We start from the raw sequence: 24,829 nt of genomic DNA on the forward strand, positions 1-24,829 counted from the left end.
GAGCATCCTGGAGCTCTGGTATGAGGTAACTTGGGCCCTGTACCTATTCTGTTATTGTCTGGCATAAATATGCATTCAGCTACTATAAGGGACAATAATTCTGTCTGAAATTGTATAAATAAAGGCAAAACCTGATTAAAACTAAAATTAGGCAGGCTTGTGACCAAGTTTCCCACCTCACGTTCTCAGCACACCTCTTCCTCCCCATTAGCTTTGGAGCTGTTTGATTTCATTCTGGAAGAAACTGCAACCTCTCCAGGATGCTTCTTAATTGGAGATATCATGTTTCAAAAGTCTGGTTCAAACGACTGCTAGTTTTGCCGCAGCTTCCATTTTTTCCCGTGTTTGAATGGGAATCATTTTAGAACAGTGGTTTTCAACCTCTGGTCCATGGACCTTGGTCCGCAGATTAAGTCTAAGATTTCCAAAGGGCTCCATAGTTCCATTCAAATATTTGTAGGGGTCCCTGAATTAAAAAAAAGGTTGAAAATCACTGGTTTAGAATACCCATGACCTCTTTTCATGCACATGTATTACCACACTAGAGCTGGAAGTGAAGATGGATTTGTTGAGACAGGATCTGGAATTGCTGAGATGTGTGTTTGAAAAGGTAAGGACTCCTCCCATTCTATCCAGATGCAAATTCAGCATCTGCTTTTCCTGAAATCGCCTTCATTTTGGGAACAATCCAGATTGCATTTGACAGAATGGATTTCATAGCTGGAATTTCTATTTTTATTAATCCACTAGTACATATGGAACTGTCAATCCCACATGAAGTTATACTGGAAATCTTCAACATTGAGCAGGAATCCACATGGTGACAAACCAACAGCGGTGGGAATAGTAGGTCCCATCCACAGGGCATGGGCCACTTTTCAGGGTGCGTGGACCCTACATCTGGATTAAAGGGGAGAGGACTCTATATTTCTCACAGGCAAAGCAATAAAATTAGCAATGTGTTTTCCCAGGAATATGAATGAGGAGATCTGGAGAAGGAGCTCTAACACTATCACTTGATTGAAACTTTATGCCAGTGTTTCTCAAACAGGGGTCGCCGCTTCTGTAGGGAAAGCCCCTCTCAGGCTGGGCCGATGTGTTTACCTGCCCCGTCAGCAGGTCTGGCCAATTGTGGCTCCCACTTGCTGCAGATCACTGCTCTGGGCCAATGGGAGCTGCTGGAAACGGTGTAGGCCGAGGGACTTTCTGGCTGCCGCTTCCAGCAGCTCTCATTGGCCTGGAGCAGTAATCCGCAGCCAGTGGGAGTCACGATCGGCCAGACCTGTGGATGGGACAGGTAAACACACCAGCCCGGCCCAACAGGGGCTTTCACTACAGAAGCAGCAACCCCTGTTTGAGAAACGCTGCTTTATGCAACTTCAATTTTATATTTCTGCGTATAGTGATAAACTGTGCAATGCACCTGGCAAATCGTGTGAAATCTGCAAGCAATCTCCTTAACCACTAGTTGACTTATAATATACACTTGGAGTACCTAGTAGAAAAACAACTGCACTTCAGGGACATTATGCCCCAACTCTGTCTCAATCCTCCTCAATCTGGAATTGAAACGGTAACATTCCCCTTGTCACTGACAGGTTGCCTGTTTGCAAACAGCCATTTGTGATGCTGAGCAGAATGGAGATTGTGCCCTTAAAGATGCCTGAGATAAATATGTTAGATTGCAAAACACCCTACAGAAGTCCAAGGATGGGCTGGCATGCATGCTACGGGATTGCCACGAGCTGCTGAATGTCAGGTTGGTCCTGGATATAGAGATTGTTACATACAAGACATGGCGGGAAGGAGAAGAAAAGAGGCAGGTGCATCATACCTGTAGGTACTGTGTATAGTACTCAACATTTCAATGATCCCACTTTGTATTCAATGAGAATTCAATTATTTAATCATCAGCAGATATAGAACAAGTAATATTGCCATATTCCAATACAGGACGTTGTATTGCTCCAAGATTATGTATGCTTGGATTTTCAAAGGCACCTAAGGGATTTTCATGCTCAACTCCCACTGAATTTCAAATGGAAGTTGGGTGCCTAATTCACTTAGACACCTTTGAAAGTCCCAGCTGTAGAATATGTCTCGTAGTTAGATGAATTTCTAAAGAAGTTAGGTCTTATCTAATGCAGATCCTTAGTAACATAGTTGGTTTATGGGATAATTTGTTTCTTTGTTTCCCCCCAACAGGATATGTTCAATGCCTCATGGTCACTGAGTAAATACTAAATGAAGCAGACAGTGGATGTAGGCCCTGACCTGACCAAATGAGCCAAAAGACCTTTCAAATTCCTGTGCACAAAAAGCACGCTGACAAAGAGAACTGAAGAATGAGTTATTTAACCCGGGACCATTTCAGAAAAAATTCAGGATAAGAGGGGCAAAGTGGTGTCAGCATATAGAACATTCTATGCCATTACGTTATAATCTGAAGTGGAAGATGCAATGAAGCTTATAGACCTTTGTAAAGTAAGAGGGGAGGACTGCCCCCCCCATGTCCCATAGCAAGTGATGCCCCTGCTCACTAATATGAACTGAATTGACCTTGGGCAAAATATAAAGGTAAATGAGGACTAAAGATGGATGCTTCTCTGTAGTGCTTTTGAGAAAATGACACCGTATTGTTGACTATCTGGAGATTATGAAGTATCCCAATTCTAAATAGACTTTGTCTTGTATCAAAGAGATTGGCACCTCCATAGAGAGTTGGGTGAATAACTCATCTGGCAGTTTGGTGGCAGCTCTGAAGAAATGAAAAAATGATATGTTCCGTTTGAAATGAATCTGAAATTTTTGGTGAATTGAGAAGCTCTGTTTCAGAGTGAGGACTTGGACCTGGGTTTCTCACATGCCACTAAAGGGTATTAACTAGGGGGGTAAGGGTAACAAGGAAGGGGGCAGGGTAGTAGAAGCTGCAACACCACCACCGTCTCCTCCTCCCTCTCTGTTTTAGACTAGATGAAACTATTCGTGTCAAATTTCTGAATAGTTTCAGGTCAAGCAAAACTGCATTTTTCATTGAATAACCTATTTGTCTAGGGGAGGGATAACTCAGTGGTTTGAGCATTGGCCTGCTAAATCTAGAGTTGTGAGTTCAATCCTTGAGGGGGCCACTTAGAGATCTGGGGCAAAATCAGTACTTGGTCCTGCTAGTGAAGGCAGGGGGCTGCACTCAATGGCCTTTCAAGGTCCCTTTGAGTTCTAGGAGATAGGTATATTTCCAATTATTATTATAAGATTTGTTGTCGGCTCTTCCTGCATCTACCATAGTCAGTGTGTCCTGAAAAGACCTAAGAGTCATATAGGGGATAGCTTTAATTCTATGTAAATTCTTATGCATTGTTCCAGTAGTGCATTAGTCAACATGACTAACATCTGTCACACGTAGTTCGTTCTCTCTCTGCTTCTCTCCTCACCGGGGGATAATTGCAAGGTTTTGTTTTCAGAGGGGTTTGTTTGATAGAACTCTGTAATGAGAAGATTGACAAGCTGACAGGGCTGTGACAGGGAGATGAGATGGATTTGAGGCAGAGATGCTTAGTGCAAAGCAATCTTTGAAGCCTGTCATCAAAGCAGGTGTGGGGAGAACCAATGGTTGGATTTCACAGAGGCTTTGTGAGACAACTTAATGGAAACTTTCTGTTCCCTTTCCAAAGGAACCACTGAATCTGCCAAGTCTCAAAGCAGGGAGTGTCGCACCAGAATTGTTACCTAGCAATAATGTTAATCAAGAAATGGCTGGGTATCCCTGATGTAATATTTTGGGGGAGACGGTCACAACTGAAAAGGATCTTAATATCTGGATTCAATATTTGAAGCTAAATGACCATAGGAACACTCCAGTGTCTCAGGCCTTGTCTAAACTACCACTTACTTTGGTATAACCTATATCACTCAGGGGTGTGAATAATCCACTCCCCTGAGAGATGTAAATTACACCGACTTAAGTGCCTGTGTGGACATGGCCTGAAATACTCATGGAGGTTTAGTTATAGTGCTGACGGGAGAGTGCTCCCTTGTCAGCATGGAGCATTTTCACCAGACATGCTACAGTCGATGTAGAGCTTATAGTGTAAACTAGCCCTCAGTGGGAATAGTGTTTAGGCTCCAATTCAGCAGAGCACTTAAAACATTTTCCTAACTTTAAGCAAGGTCTAGAGTCCATCCCTATATAGCAGCTCATGCTTAACTCCTATGGAACTCAAGCACATGCTTTCAGTTTAGCATGTACTCACGTTTTGCTGAATAAGGATGGAGTTAAGGAAATATTTAAAAGCTCTGCTGAATCAAGACCAGTCTTACAGCCTGGGATTCACATCTCACCAATGAAGAGGAAAAAAATCATACATGTACTGTGGTTCTTCAGAGATGCTAGTCAGCAAGGATACAGAAGGCAAAATCAGAAAGGACATTAAAGAAAAGGGTGGCTTCAGAATTTTACCAGTTCTGAGCATATGAGGATAAATAAATAGACATAAAACACTATTAAAATGCGTCCTTCAAAAAAATGACCTTGCAAAAACTTCAAAGGAGTAAAAATTTCGCACAGTGCTCAGGGCTTTGATCACATGACTTCAAGCCGACTTTTATGAGAAAGCAGTTAAAAACCTGAAGCGCTGCCTTCAGACAGCTCCTCTAATGTACCAGCAGAGCAGTGGAAAATCAGAGTCACTTGTGAGCAAATGAGGAAGGAATCAAGTGTTGAACCATACACTGGGAACTTGCAGCTCAGAGTGGAAAATGCTGCAAGTGTTACACATGGAGAAAGATATAAGTAGGCTTGGAATGATTCAATTTTTATTGGTAAATGTAAATAAACATCGATTTCCCTGCGCGCGCACACAGACTGACAAAAATATTTCCATCAATGATAATGAAAATATAGAGATAGGTGAAGTAAGGAAAATGCTATTTGAGAGCGTATTGGAGTTTGATATAAGGATGTTTACTTGGTATAGTTTGACGTATGATGTGGACAGTTTGCGTTAATGGTTATAAAGCTTTAACATTTTGAATCTCAGTGAATAGGGTCATTAAATAATTGTCTGACCGTCATCTTCATGTCCCACAACTCTGAACATGTACATTGATAAAACTAGAAAAAATGCTTAAAATACATAAAATGACATGCATCCGCCGAAGTGGGTATTTACCCGCGAAAGCTCATGCTCCAATACGTTTGTTAGTCTATAAAGTGCCACAGAACTCTTTGCCGCTAAAATACATAAGTTTATGCAACTGTGAAAATTTAAATGGATAAACATCTAAGAAAGCTTAGAAATAAACATCAATATTATCTGTTGAAATTATTAAAAACAATGGATGCTGCCAAGCCTAGGTATGAGTTATGGGAGAAGAGACCTCAGCTCACTGAAGGTAGGGAATTGGGAACCTTTTTATCACTTTAGGTCTGGTTTGATGGCATGATACAGAGCTTGTTAGAGCTAAAGGCCAGATGATGTTTCGATTCGAAGCCCGGGTGGTAATATTTCTACCGATTGCACTCAATCTGTTTTCAAAGTCAACACCCAAAAGTCCTGTGCAACAATTGTGCCAAAACTCTAGTCAAAAAAACAAAGGTGTTTGTTTGTGAATTTTTCCCTTTCAAGTTACTGACATGAGCTTCGGCTCCTTAGGAATTCCCTTGATTATAATTACATTCAATACTTTTGAAGTTAATTTCATCCAGCTGATTAAATTTGTTTAACAAGATCTACAGGACTGGAAAAATAATCACATTACCTAGATAGGATGTACAAACCTACTGAGCAGGGTTTTTCCTTAATAACACGTCTTCGTTGCCTATACACACGCCCATTGAAATGTTCAGAAAATTCAAAGTCCCTTTAAGGATTTTAATTGAATGACACAAACCCTCTCATTAAAGAAATTACAATAATTTAATGTCAAAGGGGTGTGGCACACAAAGCAAGGAAAAAAATTAGTTTCAGATGCAATTTTTCAACAGATTTAAAACTTTTCATTCCCTTTTGTTTATCAAGCATCTCCAGAAATCTCTTGCTTGAATTCTAGGATGGTGTCAGCCAAATTACATACAGATATTGGGACTGAAAAGGCACAATTTCTCCCTGACAACTGCCACCCAGACATGTAGTTTGACTATACATGCTTTGCTGGGTATGCCCAAAATGTTTTCATGTGTCCTGTGTTGCATCCATAGAGGTGTAAGAGCATGTGTGCTTATAACAGTCAATTCAATACCCAATACTACTCTTCTCCCATGAGTTGATCATTGTACTTTTTGCCAGAAGCTGGGAATGGGCAATGGGGGATGGATCACTTAATGATTCCCTGTTCTATTCATTCCTTCTGGGGCACCTGGCATCGGCCACTGTCGGAAGACAGGATACTGGGCTAGATGGACCTTTGGGCTGACCCAATCTGGCTGTACTTGTATTTTAATATACTGTGCCTACTGGCAGGATCCAGCTGTTTGAGAGATCCTGAAAAATGGACCAGTAATGTAGACCAGAACCCTGTCATGGTATCAAGTATCGGGGTGGGGGGGTAGCCGTGTTAGTCTGTATCCACAAAAACAACAAGGAGTCTGGTGGCACCTTAAAGACTAACGAATTTATTTGGGCATAAGCTTTTATGAGTAGAAAACCTCACTTCTTCAGGAGCATCTGTCATGGTAGGCACTGCATTTGTCGAGCACCTCGCACAATGGGATCTTGGTCCATGAATGGGACTCCTAGCAACTATAAGAATAAATAATAACAAGAACAACATTCTGCAGCCTGTTCTCTTATAGCATTAAGAGTGGTGAAACTCAGCTGTAAATAAGGAGTCCCTTGACTTGTTTGGCTAAACTATAATTAGACTTTAAGGAAGCAGAGTAATTAATTAAAATATAAGTCCTGCAAGTGAAGCTTGCAAGCAAAGCATATATTTTAATTTCACATTTATTTCATGTGTAATAGAATGTTTGTTCTGTTTAGCTTCTTTGTAAGACATTTCTTGCTGCCAGGCAAATCAAACCCACAATCTATGAATTAATTTTATGCATCCCATGCAGCTCCTGAAACATATATAAGGTGAAGTCCCTTAACTCTATTCAAAGGAAAGCTCTTTCCTTCACTCTCTGCTCTTCTCTTCCACTTGACTGCTTTGCTGATACTGCTCCATTCTCACTCCAAGAAAGCCACCATGAATCGAATGTGTTTCTCATCTGGTTCCCTTGGTGGAAGAAGGTGCTTCTCTTCGGCTTCTGCCGTTTGTGGCCTCAATGGAGGTAGAACCAGCTCAGGCTCCATGTCCTGGCCTGCCGGAAGAAGTGAAAGCAGTGGCTTTGGCAGCACAAGTCTCTTTGAGCTGGGTAGAAGTCACAGAATTTCCTATGGTGGAGGTTATGGTCTTGGACACTGTGGTGCATATGGTGGCGGGGGGTACGGTTACGGCGCAGGCTGTGGTAGTGGTGCGGGCTTTGGCAGCCATTTCGGTGTTGGCAGTGGTGCAGGTTATGGTAGCTGTGTAGGCTACGGCAGTGGAGGCTATAGAGGTTCCTCTGGCTTCGGAGGTTACTCCCCCTACCATTTCGGAAGCGGTGTACGTTACGGCGTCGGACATGCAGGTAGAAGTGACAGTATCCAAGGGGTGTGCATCCATCCGGAACTGCTGAAGCCTCTTTCTGTGGGGGTTGACCCAGAAGAACATAAAATACGAGCACATGAGAAGGAGCAGATAAAATGTCTCAATGACCAGTTCGCCTGCTTCATTGACAAGGTGAGAGTATAAAGTGCCTTTCTTTTTCTTGATACTAAAAAACAGAGATAAGACAGAGCTTTATCTTGGAGATCCAAGCTTCCCCAGAGGTCAGAGGTGTTCATCTTTGAAACATTTAGCTTGGCATCTGATAACCTATGAGGTATACGAAAAATTGATATTAGTATGATAGGTTAATTTAGTTGATATTCCTTTCCTTCCTAGACAGAGGAGTATCCAGGAAGCCACAACATCTCTCAATGGTTCTCTGCTGGGAAAGAATCAATAGTAAAAAATTGATATATCGAATGCCACTCAGACATGCTGGTTATGGGTAGCAGTATAAAATCCTAAGATAGAATAGGACCAGCGACAATTTCTATCAAAGCACAGTGTTTTAATGGTTTGTAACTAGGTATGTACCAATAGCCCTCACGGACACAGAAGGAATTTTATACTCTTAAATAGTATTTGTGCTATAATATGTGGAAATACACAGGGCTTTAACTAAAACAAAGTAGGTCTCTTTCAACTTCCATGAATCTCACCCCTGTAAAGTTGATTTAATGTAGTTATTTTGAAGTGGGATGCATAGCAAATTTCATATTCATTATTATTGTTAAGAATAAAATGAGCTGCATTAAAGTAACCTGAAAAGGAACAATAGCAACAACAAAAAAAAAGGATTTCTGCCTTTTTGCTTCTTTGTGACATATAGTGAAGAGGACCTAGGTTGTTGTGTTTTTCAGCTTCTTTTCTTTTCCATGATAAACATCAGCAATGTCAAATCTTCTCTCCCCTGGGGTGTTTTTGGGAACACTTTTTGAATGACTCAGTAAAGTGTAAGAGGAGCTTCTTTATTCCTATCATTGAAAATCAAGAGATGACTGAACCATGGTTTATAAGAATCTTCACAGCGAGAAAATAATCTAGCAGAGAAAGGCAGAACTAGAACCGATGGCCGGAAGCCGCCACCAGACAAACTCACATTAGAAATCAGGCACCAATTTTTAACAGTGAGGGTGATTGGCCATTGGAGCAAACTATCACAAGAAGTGGTGGATTCTCCAACTCTTGATATCTTTAAATCAAGACTGGATGCCTTTTTGGAAGATACACCGTAATCAGACACAAGGATTGAGCTCAATATAGGGATAAGTGGGTGAAATGCCATGGCCTGTGTTTTACAGGAGGTCAGATTGGATGTTCTAATGATACACTTTGACTTTCAAATCCATGAATCTATGAAAAAGGCTGAGTTGTTGCTTGCTTTACCAGGACCACTTTTCTCTGCAGGGCTTTATTTAAAGAGGCATTACTCATAATCTTCTAAGCAGCGTGAATAAACATCACTCCTTCTCTCAGGCCAGGTCTATACTACACGCCTATACTGGTATAGGTATGTTGCTCAGGGGTGTGAAAAAAACCCTTTTTATGTTGGTGAAAGAGCTTCTCCTGTTGACACAGCTACTGCCTCTTGTGGAGGTGGATTATCTACACCAAGAGGAGACGGTCTTCTGTCAGCGTGACAGTGTCTTCACTTAAGCGCTATAGTGGCGCAGCTGTGCCAATGCAGTGTTTTAAGTGCAGCTCTGCCCTCAGTTTACAGGATTAAATGTCTTTCGGAGGCTTTAGAAGAGTTAAAACAATATTGCATATTTGGCTTTCAGGTCCGCTGCCTTGAGCAGCAGAACAAGGTGCTGGCAACCAAATGGGAACTCTTGCAGCAGCACACTGTACCAGCAAGGAGAGACATTGTACCTATTTTCGAGAATTACATCTGCCAACTGAAGAAACAGCTGGAATGTTTGTTACATGACAGAGCGAGACTGGACGATGAAGAAAAGGCTGTCCAGGACTTGGTCCATGAGTACAAAAGCAAGTAAGTGAGACGGTGATGTGCATAAAAGCTGTATACTAGGGCTAAAGAACCATAGCGCGTGCTGGAAAGGAACAGAGAAAGCTACTCGCCCATGTTTCGATCAAGAAAATCTAAATCCCAAGCCCTCCTTTCCTGTCATGTTTCTGCATCCATGAACTATTCTCCTATATCAGAGCTACGGACTCATCTATGTCCACCTCATCTTCAGATTCTTAAAGCCATTCTTGACTTGAACTTTCACGGGTGCTGTCAACCCCACAAAAACTACAGCCTGTGTCATTTCCTTCCTATGCCTTCCTCCTTATTGTCACCTCATTCATCCTACCTCCCAGCAGGTATCTGGGTTGCAGGTATTGTTATTATTATGCTGGAGCTGCCTAGAAGCCCCAGTCACAGACCGATACCCTATTCTGTTCAAACACAGAAGCTGAGAAAGGGCGACAGGGGAGGGATCACGTGATGATTACCCGTTCTGTTCATTCCCACTGAAGCACCTGGCATTGGCCACTGTCAGAAGACAGGATACTGGGCTAGATGGACCTTTGATCTGACCCAGTATGGCCATTCTTATGTTTTTATGTTCTTAAAAAGATGATTATTGCCCCAAGATCTTACCATCTAGGTGTCTTGGCTCTAGCTGCTCATTGTTCCACCAGTAAGGAACACCAGGCTCTTTAACTGGTTTTGTGATGGTTCTTTTAGTCTTTGCTTCTTGGTTGCTATGGGTGCAAATCAAACCTGTGCAGAGGGCCTGCCTGTGATTAAGGGGTTGAGGCCTTGGGAAATCCAGCATAAGCACTCAAACTAAAGTTTAAATGAGCGTCCCTGTGTAAACTTACAAGGAAGTAAAAAGACACAGAGATGTTCAAACCCACAACAATGTGGGAGGCCACCTCACAGATTTATACAGCTTTCCATTTGTAAATGCTGAGCCTGATTCACCTTTGTGTTACTCTGGTTTGACATCAGTGTAACTCCACCGAAATTAGTGAAGTAAGAGTATGTATACACTACTTGTCGAATTGGCGGGCAGCGATCGATCCAGCTGGGATGGATTTATCATGTCTAGTCTAAATGCGATAAATCGATCCCCAAGCACTCTCCCTTCGACTCCTGTGCTCCAGCGCCACGAGAAGCGCAGGCAGAATCAATGGGAGAGTGGCAGGAGTGGACTTGCTGCGGTGAAGACACCACAATAAGTCAATCTAAGTACATCGACTTCAACGTAGCTGAAGTGGCGTAACTTAGATTGATCCCCTCCTCCTCCAGTGTAGACTGTTGGGAAACTGTAGGAATACGTTGAGGCAGGATCACTATTTTTGTCAGAAACAATAATATAAAAAAATGAGCAGGGTACAAAATTAATAGGGAACAGCTTTGTTCGTATCACTCTTCCTGTCTTTGCTAATGGCTTAGACGACAGAGTCAAACATTGGCTCTCCTTTCTTCTCATAGATATGAAGGGGAAATCAACAAACGCACGCATGCAGAGAATGAGTTTGTGGTGCTCAAGAAGGTAAGTCAGGCTACAAAAGCATGAAACAAGACAAAATTAGCTGTTTTGGGCATTTTACTTTAAACTCGGTCCTAGACCAAATCCTCAACCAGTGGAAGTGGTTGTATTTCAATGGAATTATGCCAGTTTAAATCAGCCGAGTCACTGCTCTGCAACGAGGTTTAATAACATACTGAATTGAAAGGTTTTTGAAATCACTATACTTGAGGAAATAAATGGGCAAACTTTGCCCTGATGTTCTCCTCACAGCTCCGCTTGATGGAGGACAATTGGCGCTGGGGTAGAAAAGGAAGCATATTTTAAGCATCAAGGGAAAACTATCCGTTTTTCTTGCTTGCTTCCACTTTGGAATCAGCAGATGAAAAATCATATTTTCAGCGTTCATTTTGGACAATCGCTAATTGGCATTGGGTTTTAATAAATCACGTGTAGGCATACTTTAGTGTGGAGGGATGAACTATTAGATAACCTTTTGGGGACCTTTCCAGCCCTACATTTCTATGAGCCATGTGACAGAGCTGGACTCTGGCCTTAAAGGGCCAATAGAGATTTCCCTTGAGGAGGGAAGTTCTTTGCTGCCATAAATTCAGAGCTGGCAGCTGTGTCAGCTTGTCCCTCCCCACATTCTGGCACGACAGGGGAAAGAAGAATGGGGGTGGTAGAGTAGAACTCAACAAGGAAGATTCTCTGACAGTGGTAGATGCCTGAGCAGTCAATGGGCTGCCCTAAATGATGCAGGGGCTTGGGTATCACCTAATCAGCTGCCATAACAACTCCCTGGTGGGAAGAACACAGGGAAGAAAAGAGCCTGTAGGGCCTGGTTCTTATCTACACCAAAGACCCTTGCATCACTCTGACAGTGTAAAAGGACCATAATGTGGCAATGAATTATATTCACACTCGATATAAGGCCCGTTTATATGGCCACATTGGTATAAAATGATCTTTGTGCGACCAGGACAATATTGTTTGTGACAAAAGAAATACCATCATCTTTCCATGGATTTGGAAGGTATTTAGTTTTTCCCCTATAAGACGTCAGAGGGTCCTGAGGAAGCCTCACGTCTGAGACGTCCTGCTCCAAAAGCCTGACCAGAAGACGACTACGGGAGTTTGCTATTGTTGTTATGTTTCTCAGTGTTTGGATCAATACCATTTCTGATTGCCTGGGGCTGCTTTTCAGGATGTGGACTGTGTCTTCATGACCAAAGAGGAGCTGGAGGCCAAGCTGTTGCAGCTGAGACAGCACTTTGATTTCCTGAAATGCGTCTTTATTGAGGTAGATATTCTGCCCATTCTAGCCACTTGGAGATTGGTCCCAATGCAATATTAATCGATGACTTTTCTGAAACCGCAGTAAGGGTTGTTACGATGAAGCCTAATGCAGGCAAAATAATTTTCTTTATAAAATTTCTAGCCCTGTGGCCCCTTCTAGAAAAGATTATCAATCACTCTATATAGAAGATATTTCTTTATAAATAAGAATTATTATATTAAAAAAGCCACGTGCTTTCAGACATGCATGGAGACAAAGGAACAGACATCTTGCCTACACCTGGTTGGGAAATCGGGTTTATTTTTTCGTGAAAAATTTGGACTTTTCATTGAAACAGTGAGAACCAGACAACTTTCAGCCAAAACCAGTCAAACTGAAAAATTTTTGGAGAAAAATCTTCTGAAAACATTCAGATTTTCAGTGTTCCAATTGATATATATATATGGGAAACAGCTACTTTCTGCTAAAAAAAAAGTTTGTTTAGCCAGAAACCCAATTTTCCATCAGAAAAAGTTTTGTCTGAAAATATTCAACCAGCCCCAGCATTGGATGTTGTGTCTTTGTTTACCCTTATGCATAGTGAGTTTGAATCATAAGGGTACAATTTAAACCCAGTTTCTATTGACTTAAACTAAATGATGATACAAGGTGAGCAGTAGTAGCATTTCAGGCCCAGTGCCTCTGCCTTACAAAGCTCACAGTGTAAAGAATGGCAAAATAAATGGTACTTTATAGTAGCGATATTGTTTTGTAAATCTCTACATTGGGATTTCTCCATCCTTCATCAGAAAGTCACAATGTGGCAAATAGGTTCCATCCACCAGTCCTCACACCCTGCAGTAGCTGGAAACAGAACAGCTACAGGGTAACTAAAGCCTTATGTCTGGGTTAAGGGAAAACTCTATTCTTTGCGGCTTTATTCAGAGTTTGGCCAAATAAATTAGGGGTATGCTTCTTGACAGAACACATGGGAGTGTGGATGAGGGGATCTGTATGTGAAGGGGCTGTAATGTTAAGACCTGACTAAGACTTTATACAACTTTCAGGAGCGAGCTCAGCTAGATGGCCAACTCTGCGATACCGCCATTGTTTTGGAAATGGACAACAGCCGAGACCTGGACCTCAGTGGCATTATCCAGAGTGTTAAATGCTGTTATGAGGAAATCGCTCAAAAGAGCAAAGGAGAAGCTGAGACTTTCTACCAAACTAGAGTGAGTAATCACAAAGCTATAGTGTATGGAGATAAAGCCGTCATTTTGTCACTCTACCACTTCCACAAAATCATGAGCATGGGACAATTTCTTTCTTCTCAACATATGATACATGCTGAAAAAACATCTTCGCTCTGCTCAGTTGCAGTGACACGTCTTGTGAAGACGTGATTCTCATTGACCATCCACCTCTACAATCTGCTTAATAGCTAGAAGTGGGATATTTATGAAAAATAATCATAGAATCATAGAATATCAGGGTTGGAAGGGACCTCAGGAGGTCATCTAGTCCAACCCCCTGCTCAAAGCAGGACCAATCCCCAACTAAATCATCCCAGCCAGGGCTTTTTCAAGCCTGACCTTAAAAATCTCTAAAGAAGGAGATTCCACCACCTCCCTAGGTAACCCATTCCAGTGTTTCACCACCCTCCTACTGAAATAGTGTTTCCTAATATCCAACCTAAACTTCCCCCAGTGCAACTTGAGACCATTACTCCTTGTTCTGTCAGCGGGTACCACTAAGTACTGCATCTATCATTTTAGTACAAAGCAGTGATCGATAACTGGGATGCTCTTTCCCAACCTTGATATATCATTAAATATTATTTTTATTATTTATTATTTATTAAGTCCCAGTTATGGATCAAGACTCCACTATAGGAACACATAACAAAAAGACAGTCCTGGTCTCAAACAGTGTACAAAGTTACTTACGTTTGGGCCCATCTATGAATTCCAGATGATGCCTTCCCTTGTTTACACTCATATCACAGCTGTGTATTTTCCCATGAGTAGAGGTTTCTATGAGACTCAAAACAACTGCCGCCTTTCTTGGAATGGATGATGATTAATTTATAGCAATTACCTTGTTTCCGAATACTAGCTTGAGGAGCTGAGCACCAACAGAGGCAGATTCTGCGATGACCTGAAGAATATCCAGGGTGAAATAGCGGAGCTGAAACGGCTGATCCACAAACTGCAGGGCGAGACTGATAAAGTGAAGAAAGAGGTAGGATACATTTGTTTGCTTTCTCCTGGACTGATTGCTCTTGCCTCGGTATATAATTCACAGCTGTTCAGAGGAACAGCACAAGATCTACAGGCCAGTTAAGTGCCAATTCAGACTAATCCCTGATGGTTGACCCTCTGCACAGGAGTGAATTTCCGTGCTGGCAAGTCTATATGGGGCCAGGAATCAGCTGGCAGAGTTCAGCATAACTCCATTGACTTGAATGGAATTAAACCTGTTGACACAAGCAGAGGATCTAACCAATGGACTGTGTTCTAAAATCCAATAGCAATATGACTGGTATATACTCACCTGCTCTGTCAGCTATTTCAAACCTGAGCGTTACTTCCTTCCTTCCTTACCATTTACTTGTGATAGGTCATATAAGATGCTTGATGTTGTTTATTACTGGTATCTCAGAGGTGACCAGAGGGGCCTAACTGGGAATCGGAACACCATTGTTTCAGGCAGCGTGCTTAGCATCTTCAGGTTTCTGGTGCTGATGCTCACAGAATGTGACCTGAAAGCCGGCGTTGCATGAATGCTCAAGTTTGCAAGCTTAACATTGATGTTCATTGCTAGTAAAGCTTGATCTCACAAGAGTAGGCTGCAGACAAAAAAAGACAGGTGGTGGAAGCACATCTGAAATGGATCTATTTTGATATTCAAATGGGCATTTAGAAAAGAGGTTTGCAGTATGGTCTTAACTCTGGTGAAGAGCGGCACAATGACCCTTTGGTTTCCCCCCCTCACCCCTTCACAGATTGCCTGTCTGCAGACGGCCATTGCTGACGCTGAGCATCGAGGCGACTGCGCCCTCAAAGACGCCAGAGAGAAGCATATTGATTTGCAGAACGCCTTGCAGAAGGCCAAGGACAAACTGGCCTGCATGCTGCGGGACTACCACGAGCTACTCAACGTCAAGCTGGCCTTGGATATTGAGATAGCTACATACAGAACACTGCTGGAAGGAGAAGAAACCAGGTAAGTACATCATATGTTTTGTAGCACGATAACATTTCAAGTAGCCCCAGTAGCGTTTGATGGGAAGAAATTTAATATAATCAGTAAGAAAGAAAATGAATAATATTGCAACATCCGGATTCAGGCCACTATCTGATTTATGGAGGAAGAGTGTGTCTAAGAGAAGGAGATGAGTTCTTTAAAGATAGTCGGGGTAAAATTTTCAACAGCATCTAAGTGATTAAGGAGCTTAAGACCTGTTTTCAAAAGTGAGGTAGGCACTTAAGAGTCTAAGTCCTGTTGACTTTCAATGACCCGTAGGCTCCTAAGGCTGGAATTTTCAAAGGAGCTTTAAAGACTTGAGGCACCCAATTCCCACTGAATTTCAATGGGATTTTTGTGCCTAAATACCTGGAAGTCCTTGGAAAATCCCAATCTAGGTCACTTTTGAAAATAGGATTTAAGATCCCTAATTATCCAGGCATGTTTGAAAATTTACCTGAAGTCTCATTGGCTACAGGTTTCTAAATGCATATGAGGTCATTTACCTGTATTGTTTTTCTTTCCTTAACAGGATATGCACAGGGAACCCCACGAATGTCGGTAAGTAAACTGAGGATTCACCTTGTTTTTGTAGAAGTCATGTCAGATTTCTTTAAGAGCTTCAAAGCTGCTGTTTAAGTGACTGAACATCTCTTTTTCTCCCAGCTGTGGTCAGCGGTGGCCATACCATCGGGGATTGCAGAGCCGGCTTTGGAAGTGTTTGTGGACCTCTAAAGGGAGGATTCAGCCACGGAATTGGAATGTTTGCCTCCAGTGATGGATTCAGCTCCAGAAGTGCAGAAGGCATCTCCAGGATGGGAGGTGGCTATGGCACAAGGAGTGCCGTCAGCTCTTCAGGAAGGGGATTTAGTTCTGGAGGACTAGGTAGTGGAGGAATTGGGTATGGCTTGGGAGGATTCAGCTCTGGAAGTGGGGGATACAGCTACAGACGTGTGCTCAGCTCTGGATTTTCAAGTTCAGGGGGTGCTGGCGCTCACATGGGTGGAGTGAGCAGCTCTGGGAGTGCAGGAGGCGGAGGTGATGTGGGATACCATTCCTCGGGCGGAGTCAGTTCTGCGGGTGGAGTTTGCAGCTCTGGAGATGTAGCCTCCTCTGGAGATGCAGTAGGGAGCTCTGGCAGTGCAAGTGGGGTTCATTCTTCAGTGGAACATTATAGCTCTGGAGGGGTAGGAAGCTCTGGGGGTGGAGTTTATAGCAGTGGAGGGGTAGGAAGCTCTGGAGGTGGAGTTTATAGCAGCGGAGGTGTAGGCAGCAGTGGAAGTGGAGGAGCATACAGCTCGGGTACGCGCATGGTATCAGTCAGCTCTTCAAGCAGAAGGATCATCCGATAGAAGTTCAAACGCAAAAGTCTCCTTCACTGGAATGAAAAATATTTCCTGCCTTCTGACAGCCACATGAATCACAAAATCTGTCAATGACAATAACCACATGTTAAAGAAAAACCTGTGTCCAATGCAATTCGTATGTTTAGAAACCACATTCTTCTAAATGCCCCTTTTCGAGAAGCTTTACGCGGTGCTAGTCCTAGAGGATTATACTATCTTTTTCGTTCAGTGAGTCTGTGGCTGTCTATAGGCATTATCTTGGCTATTAAATCAGGCTCCTTTGCCTGATAATTTTGCCCTTCTCCCTCTGGGTTTTCTTGCATTAGCTACACTGGGGATCACAAAGCATTAGGACCCAGAATTTTCCTCATCCTATGGTGAAGCATTTCAGACGGGGAAGCATTAACCATTCGAGATCAGACTGCAGATATCACTTAGCTTCTCTTAGGACATCAGGAAGCAGTTTCGTGTTGCTTTTTTTTTGGTGAGGGTTAGCTGGTTTTGATCAGTTTGCATAATCACTGCCATTCCATTTGCTGCATCCACTCAGTGACCTTTGCTAAAACTCAATGTAATTACACCAGAGATAAGCATCTGTTTGATTCATCTGCAGTTAAACGTCTGCGTTGTTATTCCTGTGTGTATATTGGCTGGAAAGGTCTTGTGCTTTTTCTGTATATACAATTGGAACACCGCTGACTGTCCTCGGCTTATAATTGAGCACTCTAAACGCTCTACTGTATCTCCAATAAACTGAACGCATAATTCAAGCTTTGTTTCTGAAGGGTTGTTTTTTCTCTCCCTCTGAGGTTTCAAAGAGGCCCTGGAGGTTTTTCGCCTTCCTCTGCAGCACGGGGCACTTGCTGGAGGATTCTCTGCACCTTGAGGTCTTTAAACCACGATTTGAGGACTTCAATAACTCAGACCTAGGTTAGGGGTTTGTTACAGGAGCGAGTGGGTGAAATTCTGTGGCCTGCGTTGTGCAGGAGGTCAGACTAGATGATCATAATGGTCCCTTCTGACCTTAAAGTCTAAAGTCTGTGAGCTAATAGATGCTCAGGGCCAAACAGAAAATCCCAAATGGGACTGGGCAAGGCTGGAGTAAAACTCCTTTGAAAGCTCTGCTAAAATGCTGGCTAAGCCCTGCTTTCTGGTAGAGAGGCCAGGTGCGGGGACCCAGGCAATTAGCAGCGAGCCCAGCTGCAGGTCCTAACGAGGACTGGCTCACTGCATTAACAGCTGGGCTGAGGACAGGCGTGGCTATAAAAGCTGTGGGGAAAGCTCAGTCAGGAGGTTAGCCTGGGAGGGGATAGGAAGGTTGCATCTCTGTCTCCTTGCTGAAGGAAAGGAGTCTCATGGGCCAGGAGGCCTTGGGAAGGGTCTGACTGGGGATAGCTTTTGGGGGAAGACAAGGGACTACACTGGTGCCCTGTAAATAAAGACACATGGATGAAGCACCGAAGAAGGCGTGAGGGTTCTTTTTTTAACCAGCCGGCACAGGCACGAGAGGGTGGAAACCTGAGCAGACCCTGTGATGTGGTCATTTTGTAACTAGGGGATAAAATTTTCAAGAGCACTTGTATGGTAAGGAGTCTGACTTTCAGTGAGACTTTGGAGAAGATTTTCAGAGGCACCCATTAAAAGCTAATGGGAGTTAGAAGTCTCTTAGAAAATCTCCCTTGAGATCCTACGGCCCAGATCCACAAGGGAACTTATATGTTGCAACGCCTAACTTTTCAGTGCCTAGTAAATCACTGGAACCACATGATCCACAAAGCTTGAGAGAGGTGCCCAGCTCCCTATGCAATAAATGAGCTAGGCACCTAGGAACGGGAGCCACAAAAGACAGCATACTAGGTTGGGAGTTGCCTAGGCTAACCAACAAGTGATGCCGACCAGAGGGGTATGTCCTAAGCCCTGCCCCTCTGTCAGAGATAGGTGCTTATGTCCAGGCTGCAGGGAGCCTGGAATCAGGCATCTAAGCCATTTTTTGCAAGATAGTTAGGCACCTGCTCAATTCCACACAAAACGGAGGGGGAGTTTGGGTGGGGGGGGGACTTCCCATTAGCCCAGTGGTTAGGATACTCAGCTGGGATGTGGGAGAGCCTGATTCAAGTCTGCCTTCTGCCTGATGAGGAGAAAGGATTTGTGGAGGGATCTAGAGCCTGTCAGAGAGGTTAGGCTTTGGGATATTCTGAACTGGGTGCTTCTCAATCTCACCTGTTGAAGCTGTTCTGCTTTAATTTAATCATTAACGAGGCCAGAAAATGAGTGAGAACAACTCCATATAGCCTGGGGAAGAGCCCTGTTCCAATGCCTTCTCTTCAACAAGCAGAGATGACCCACGCCTGCCGATATTGTGGGGGCAGAAGTGAAGAGAACCAGCTTCAGCAGTGTTACTGAGCGTGCTCAGTACAAGCCAAGAAGCAAATCTAGCAGGAGGGGGACACATGTCTCCTATGCAACACCTCTGAGAGGGGGGACCTTGAACCACAGTTCTCCCACCTCCTAGGTGGGTACTCTGGCCACTGGACTGAAGGAGACCTCATCCACCATCATCCCTTTAGTGTGGACCTCTGAGCATGCCTACCAGATCAAGCCGAACATATGAGGTAGGCGTTCCTCCACTTATCTTCCCCTGGTTTGTGAATCGCTGGGGAAAGCAGGGCGAGGGACCCAGACCCCAAGCTCCAGCCTACGCCTGGATGTCTGCACTACACTTTTACAGCCTTGCAGACTGCACCCTGCAAGGCTGACATGGGCCAGCCATGGGTGTTTTATTACAGTGTAGACATACCCACTGTGTCTACACTGCTGGGTGCACTCACATCCTGGCTCACAGGCTTGAGAACAGAAGCCAAGCAAGCCCACCCCAGCAGTCCACCCTGCAGGGTCCTACATGCACCAAATGCCGCTCCCCCGAATCCACACTGGCACATCTGGTGCTCAGGGGTGGTGCTGTGATTGCCTTGGGAGGGGGTATCCCAGGATTCTTTGCACCGCAGCACAACTGGAGCTGCTCTAGGAACCGTAGTGGGGACAACTTCTCAGTCCTTTCCGATCAGAACCTGTTAATCAGGTTAGCCCATCAGTCATCCATGCCCAGCGCATCAGCAGACAACAGGGTTCCTTTCCACCCATCTTCGAGGCAATGGATATTCCCTTACAGCAATCTTCTTGCTTCTGGATTTTAGAGGCAGGAGTTGCAGAACAAGAGGGGTCAGCCGTGCAATGACCCGAGAACCAACCCACAGGAGATTGCAGAGCTGAGCCCGGCCGATCCAGAGGCTGCCGTGCGAGAATGGGACACGCAAAGAAACAGGTAGGGCAGATCTTTCATCCCTTGGCTTGAATGGGATTGATTTGGTGTGTATAGTCCTGCCAGGGAGCCAGTGGCCGCAGGGTCAGTCTTCTAGCAACAAACTGGACACAGCCAATGTTGGCAGGGGCTTCGTGAGTGATTGCATTTCCTGACTGGTGGAAGGGTGGAGCTAGTTTACTACTTGACCCAACCACTGCCATAGCTGGCCAGCAGCTCAACCTGTTTCATGTCCACAGCTGTTCCCTGTGCCTGCTGTTGTCCCCTTTACAAGCCTTGCCTTCCTACATCCTTGATGGCCTTGGCCTTGGCTTTGGCCTGACCACATCTCCAACTCACCCCTTGGCTCTGACATTGATCCCTGGCCCGTACACCTTGACTCTGCTCCCCTGGGTGTCTCATCACCTTGATTCTGGACTCCAGCTCAGCTCCTCTCTAACCTCCAGGCCTGACCATCCCCAGGGCTCCGACCATTAGGCATGACAGCCCATGTTGTAGTCGTATCCCTGACGAGTACAGATCTTGAGGTCCAGCCGAGGTCCTTTGGCTTGGTGAGTGGAGGAACTATGTGATTGGGATGTCTTATTCTAGTCTGAATGTTGCCACAGTGCTATTGTTCAGGTTGACCTGAGCTGGTTTCCAATTAAAAGAACTTAGATTCACAGTAACCCTGAGGTGCTCCAAACAACAGCAGGGCCCCTGTTATGCTAGGCACAGAGATGGTCCCTGCCTAGAGAAGCTTCCGACCTAAACAGACAAGGCAGGAAAAAAATAACAGTGAGGAAAAAATGCCACAGCGACTTGCTCAAGGTCATGCGGTAGGTCAGTGTTAGAACAAAGGTCTCTGAATCCTGTTCAGGAGGCCACTTGGCCTTTGTATGCTTGCTACTTGTGCTCCTGTGATTCACACCAACAGCTGAAGACTATCTGCAAGGAGAATAGGCAGTTCAGACATTTGAATGGGGTTTTGTTTCTACAGTTAATTGTGAAGCTGTCGCGGAGTGTGGGGGAGTCAGGGCCCTGTACCCCACACTTTCTGCGATTCACCGTGACTCTCAGCCAGCCAGTAAAACAGAAGGTTTTTTAGACGACAGGAACACAGTCCCAAGCAGGGCTTGTAGGTACAACCAGGACTCCTCAGCCAGGGGGCAAGGATCTTAGACCCCAGACTTGGGGTTCCCTGTCTCTTCCCAGCCAGTCTAAAACTGAAACCAAAACCCCCTCCAGCCGGCTCTCTCCCCCTCCTTCTCTCCTCCTCTCCCTTTGTCCAGTTTCCGGGGCAAAGGTGTCGACTCTCCCCACCCCCCTTCCTGGCTCAGGTTACAGGCTCAGGTACCGTCCCTCACCTAAAGTCATCTCCTGCTCTCCCATTCCCCATGCAGACAGTCCCAGTAAAACTAAACGACATTCCTGGGGCAATCCACCCAACTCCCTACTGTGTCACAGAAGCCTTTCCAGTGTGAGGGAAAATATGGTAGGATTACAACTTTTAGGCCTAAACTTTGGATAAGCTTGTTTCTAGGCTGTGTTGAACTTTGGTTCAGCTTGTCTCTGTGTATAAGGGGCAGAGAGAAGGGGGACAGAGTGATGAAAGAGTGATGGAAAGTTGCTTCTGTGTGTCAAGGGGTAAAAGGAGTCACAGTGGAAAGTTTCCAAAATGGAACAATGGCTTTGTGTATATAAAGGGCACCAGAGGGCAGAGTGATAAAGACCCCAAGTAGCATAATTTTCAATGGCCAGGCTTATGTGTTAGAAAGGTCACTGACCACAAAAGAACAGACAGTGAGTAACGGGGGGGGGGGGCCCTAGTGGGCGAGACACTTGTTTTTGCTTTTATCCTATGTTAATTTTGCAATGTATTCCAAATAAGGTAATTAATATAGACGTATGTGTAATTTGTCTGTGGTTTTAATCTTTATAAGCTAGCTAAAATTTAAGGAGGGCACAGCAGCTTTCCACCTTGCATGGGGCCATACTGACTCCCTTGCTCGTATAAAATAAAGGAGCCTCAGGCTGTCTGATCCAAAATCAATGGTGTGGTTAATTTTCCACAACACCAGGATCTTGCCTGGATAGTCATGGTGGATTAGATGAAGGGGTCCAGGGGCATCATATCCTTTAGAAAGGATAGCAGTGTGCCCTGTGGGTGAGAAGCAGGCAAGGAATAAGAGCTTTCAGAGTTGAAACAAGCTGATGAGATTCTCAAAGATGAATGTTCCTTTGGTGACTTCAGTGTTGTTCCCTGGCACATTAGGTAGAGTGCAACGCATTAGAGTGCTCTATATATCTCACCCCTTTGGTCTGCTTTGCCATGCCGTGCAGACAAACCCTATTTCTCCAACTGTGGACTCAAGCTCAGAGTACAACCCATTCCAAAAAAAGCAAATATGTGCTTGCATAATAATTATTCTTGCAACACCGATGAACAAAATGATAAGGGAACCTGGAGATGCCAAGTCTAACCAAGAATGAATGATGAATCAGATGCAAATGGATGAGTTTGGGCTCAGAAATCTTTGGGAATGTCCTGAAGCAAATTAGAGAGCAGAAAAATCCATGTGATTGCCACATTATCATTGTGAGGGGGAAAAGATACATTAATATACCTGGTATTCTGTTATTCTTGGAAAGCACCCAGGCATTACAACAATCAGGGTCTCTCTCCCCCATGAAATTTGTCTGGAGTGCACAGTGCTAAAGCACCCTTAGTTCACCCAGCTCTTGACTTCAGACCTTATGGCTCCTACACACAGTGCTAAAGCTACAGGGCCAGATTCAGCAGGGCAGAAAGAAGCTCCACTTGTATCAAAGCAAATGAAGTCAGGTCCCACTTCCCATGTGCTGGAGATGATATTCACAGAGTTAGACTATTCATGAAGTAATGATGTACCCACAGCTATAACAGCCTTTACCGTGCGCATCGCAGTGTGTTAGCTGAGCTCATTTCTGTGTGTACATGACTCATCCAGCTGGAGAAAGACTAAAAAACTCTGAAACTAGAGAGCAGCCTGCAAAATATCCCTTGGGGAAAGAGAAGGAGTGAAAAAAGGTCAATGGTACAGCACGTGGGGACAAAGGTTGTATGGGACTCCGAGAGGGAACAGGGACGTGGGATGGGGAGGGGAGGCTGAGAGGATAGTGTGCCGAGGTGGATGGCAATGAGATAGGGAATGCAGGAGAAGGCCAATATGAGGAGACTGAGGCACTGTGAGGAGAGAGGTGGTTGTAACAGGGGCTAGAGGAGGACGGGGACAGGATGGGAGGATCAGAACGAAAGGTGGGAAAGAGTCTCCAAAGGCAACTCCTTCCCCCGCAGCCAGTTTCTCCTTGGGGCGCCTATTCCCACCAATCTACCTCTTCCCCTGCTTGGCAGCCAGGCCTTTGAGTGGTTGGCTGCTGCCCCTTCCCCCTCCTACTCGCTTTCCACTGGCAGCTCCAGGCTGGTTGGGCACCAGCAGAGGGAGCATTGAGAGCGGAGGAGAAGATGTTACAGCTAGTCCTGCTCTAAAGGGAAGACCTACAGCTGCCCCTAGTGGCCAGGAAAGTCACTGCAGCAGAATTCCTGCTGGATGTGTGAGGGAGGCAGTAGTTGTTTAGCTGGAACAAACTGACTGGGGGAACCTAACAGAGAATAAAGAGTAAAATTCAGGCCTGGCTCAGAGACCAAGCAGCCCCCACCAGTGAGGCCTGGACCCACAGTTTGAAAAAGCCAGGTATAAAGTGCATGTCCAGGTGTAAAGTGAATGCAAATTAGAAATAATACAACTTGCACAAATTTGGCAGTCAGCAAGTATGCAATATAAGTGTAGCATACACCAGTACCTTCCCCAACCTTTTGAAAGCTGAGTCTCACCCTTAGGGAAATGAAAGAGACGAGCTGCTCCAAAGTTTGCTGTCAAACTATTTTCAGCATTGCCAACTCTTGTGGTTCGAACTCAAGTCTCACGATATTTGGTATGTTTCTTAGAGCCCCACTTCCTGGAGTCATATGATTGTGAATCCCAGCTTTTATTTTTTTTTAAAACCACTACATTTCTAGCCCTTTTGGTTGCAGAGAATAGCCTGGTAATGTGAAATGGGTGCACCTTAAAGGTTTAGAAACTAGCAGAGAAGCCTAAATTTATTATTTTTAAAAAACTATGGTTTTTAGGGCCTGACCAGGGCCAGTGCAACCCATTAGGCGACCTAAGCGGTCGCCTAGCGCACTAGCATTGAGGGGGTGGCATTTTGGACCCTTCGGTGGCGACTGCAGCAGCCGGATCTTCGGCAGCCCCGGTCATCGTCATTATTTAGGCGGAGGGAGCTGGGGCAAGGGGGTGCAGGGAGGGCCGCCTGCACCAAGTAAGGGGGAGGGGCAGCATGCAGGGGAACTCCTAGCCCCAGCTCACCTCTGCTCCGCCTCCTTCCCTGAGCACACTGCCCTGCTCTGATTCTCTCCCTCCCAGGCTTGCAGCACCAAACAGCTGATTGGCACCGCAAGCCTGGGAGGTGGGAGAAGTGGACCGGCGATGGCGTGGTCGTGGAG

At 44.6% G+C, this 24,829-nt stretch overlaps 1 protein-coding gene across 1 annotated transcript; it reads left to right on the forward strand.

Moving 5' to 3' along the window:
• The first annotated feature begins 7,290 nt into the window (after nt 1-7,290).
• Nucleotides 7,291-19,596, forward strand: LOC127035578 (keratin, type II cytoskeletal cochleal-like). Its single transcript, XM_050925598.1, has 10 exons — nt 7,291-7,761; nt 9,411-9,622; nt 11,078-11,138; nt 12,322-12,417; nt 13,461-13,625; nt 14,509-14,634; nt 15,413-15,618; nt 16,172-16,200; nt 16,306-16,484; nt 19,498-19,596. The coding sequence occupies exons 1-10, from the start codon at nt 7,291-7,293 to the stop codon at nt 19,594-19,596; spliced, it is 1,644 nt and encodes a 547-aa protein (XP_050781555.1).
• Nucleotides 19,597-24,829: the final 5,233 nt, after the last annotated feature.

The sequence above is a fragment of the Gopherus flavomarginatus genome, chromosome 16, assembly GCF_025201925.1.
Source record: "Gopherus flavomarginatus isolate rGopFla2 chromosome 16, rGopFla2.mat.asm, whole genome shotgun sequence".
Classification (NCBI taxonomy): Eukaryota; Metazoa; Chordata; order Testudines; family Testudinidae; genus Gopherus; species Gopherus flavomarginatus.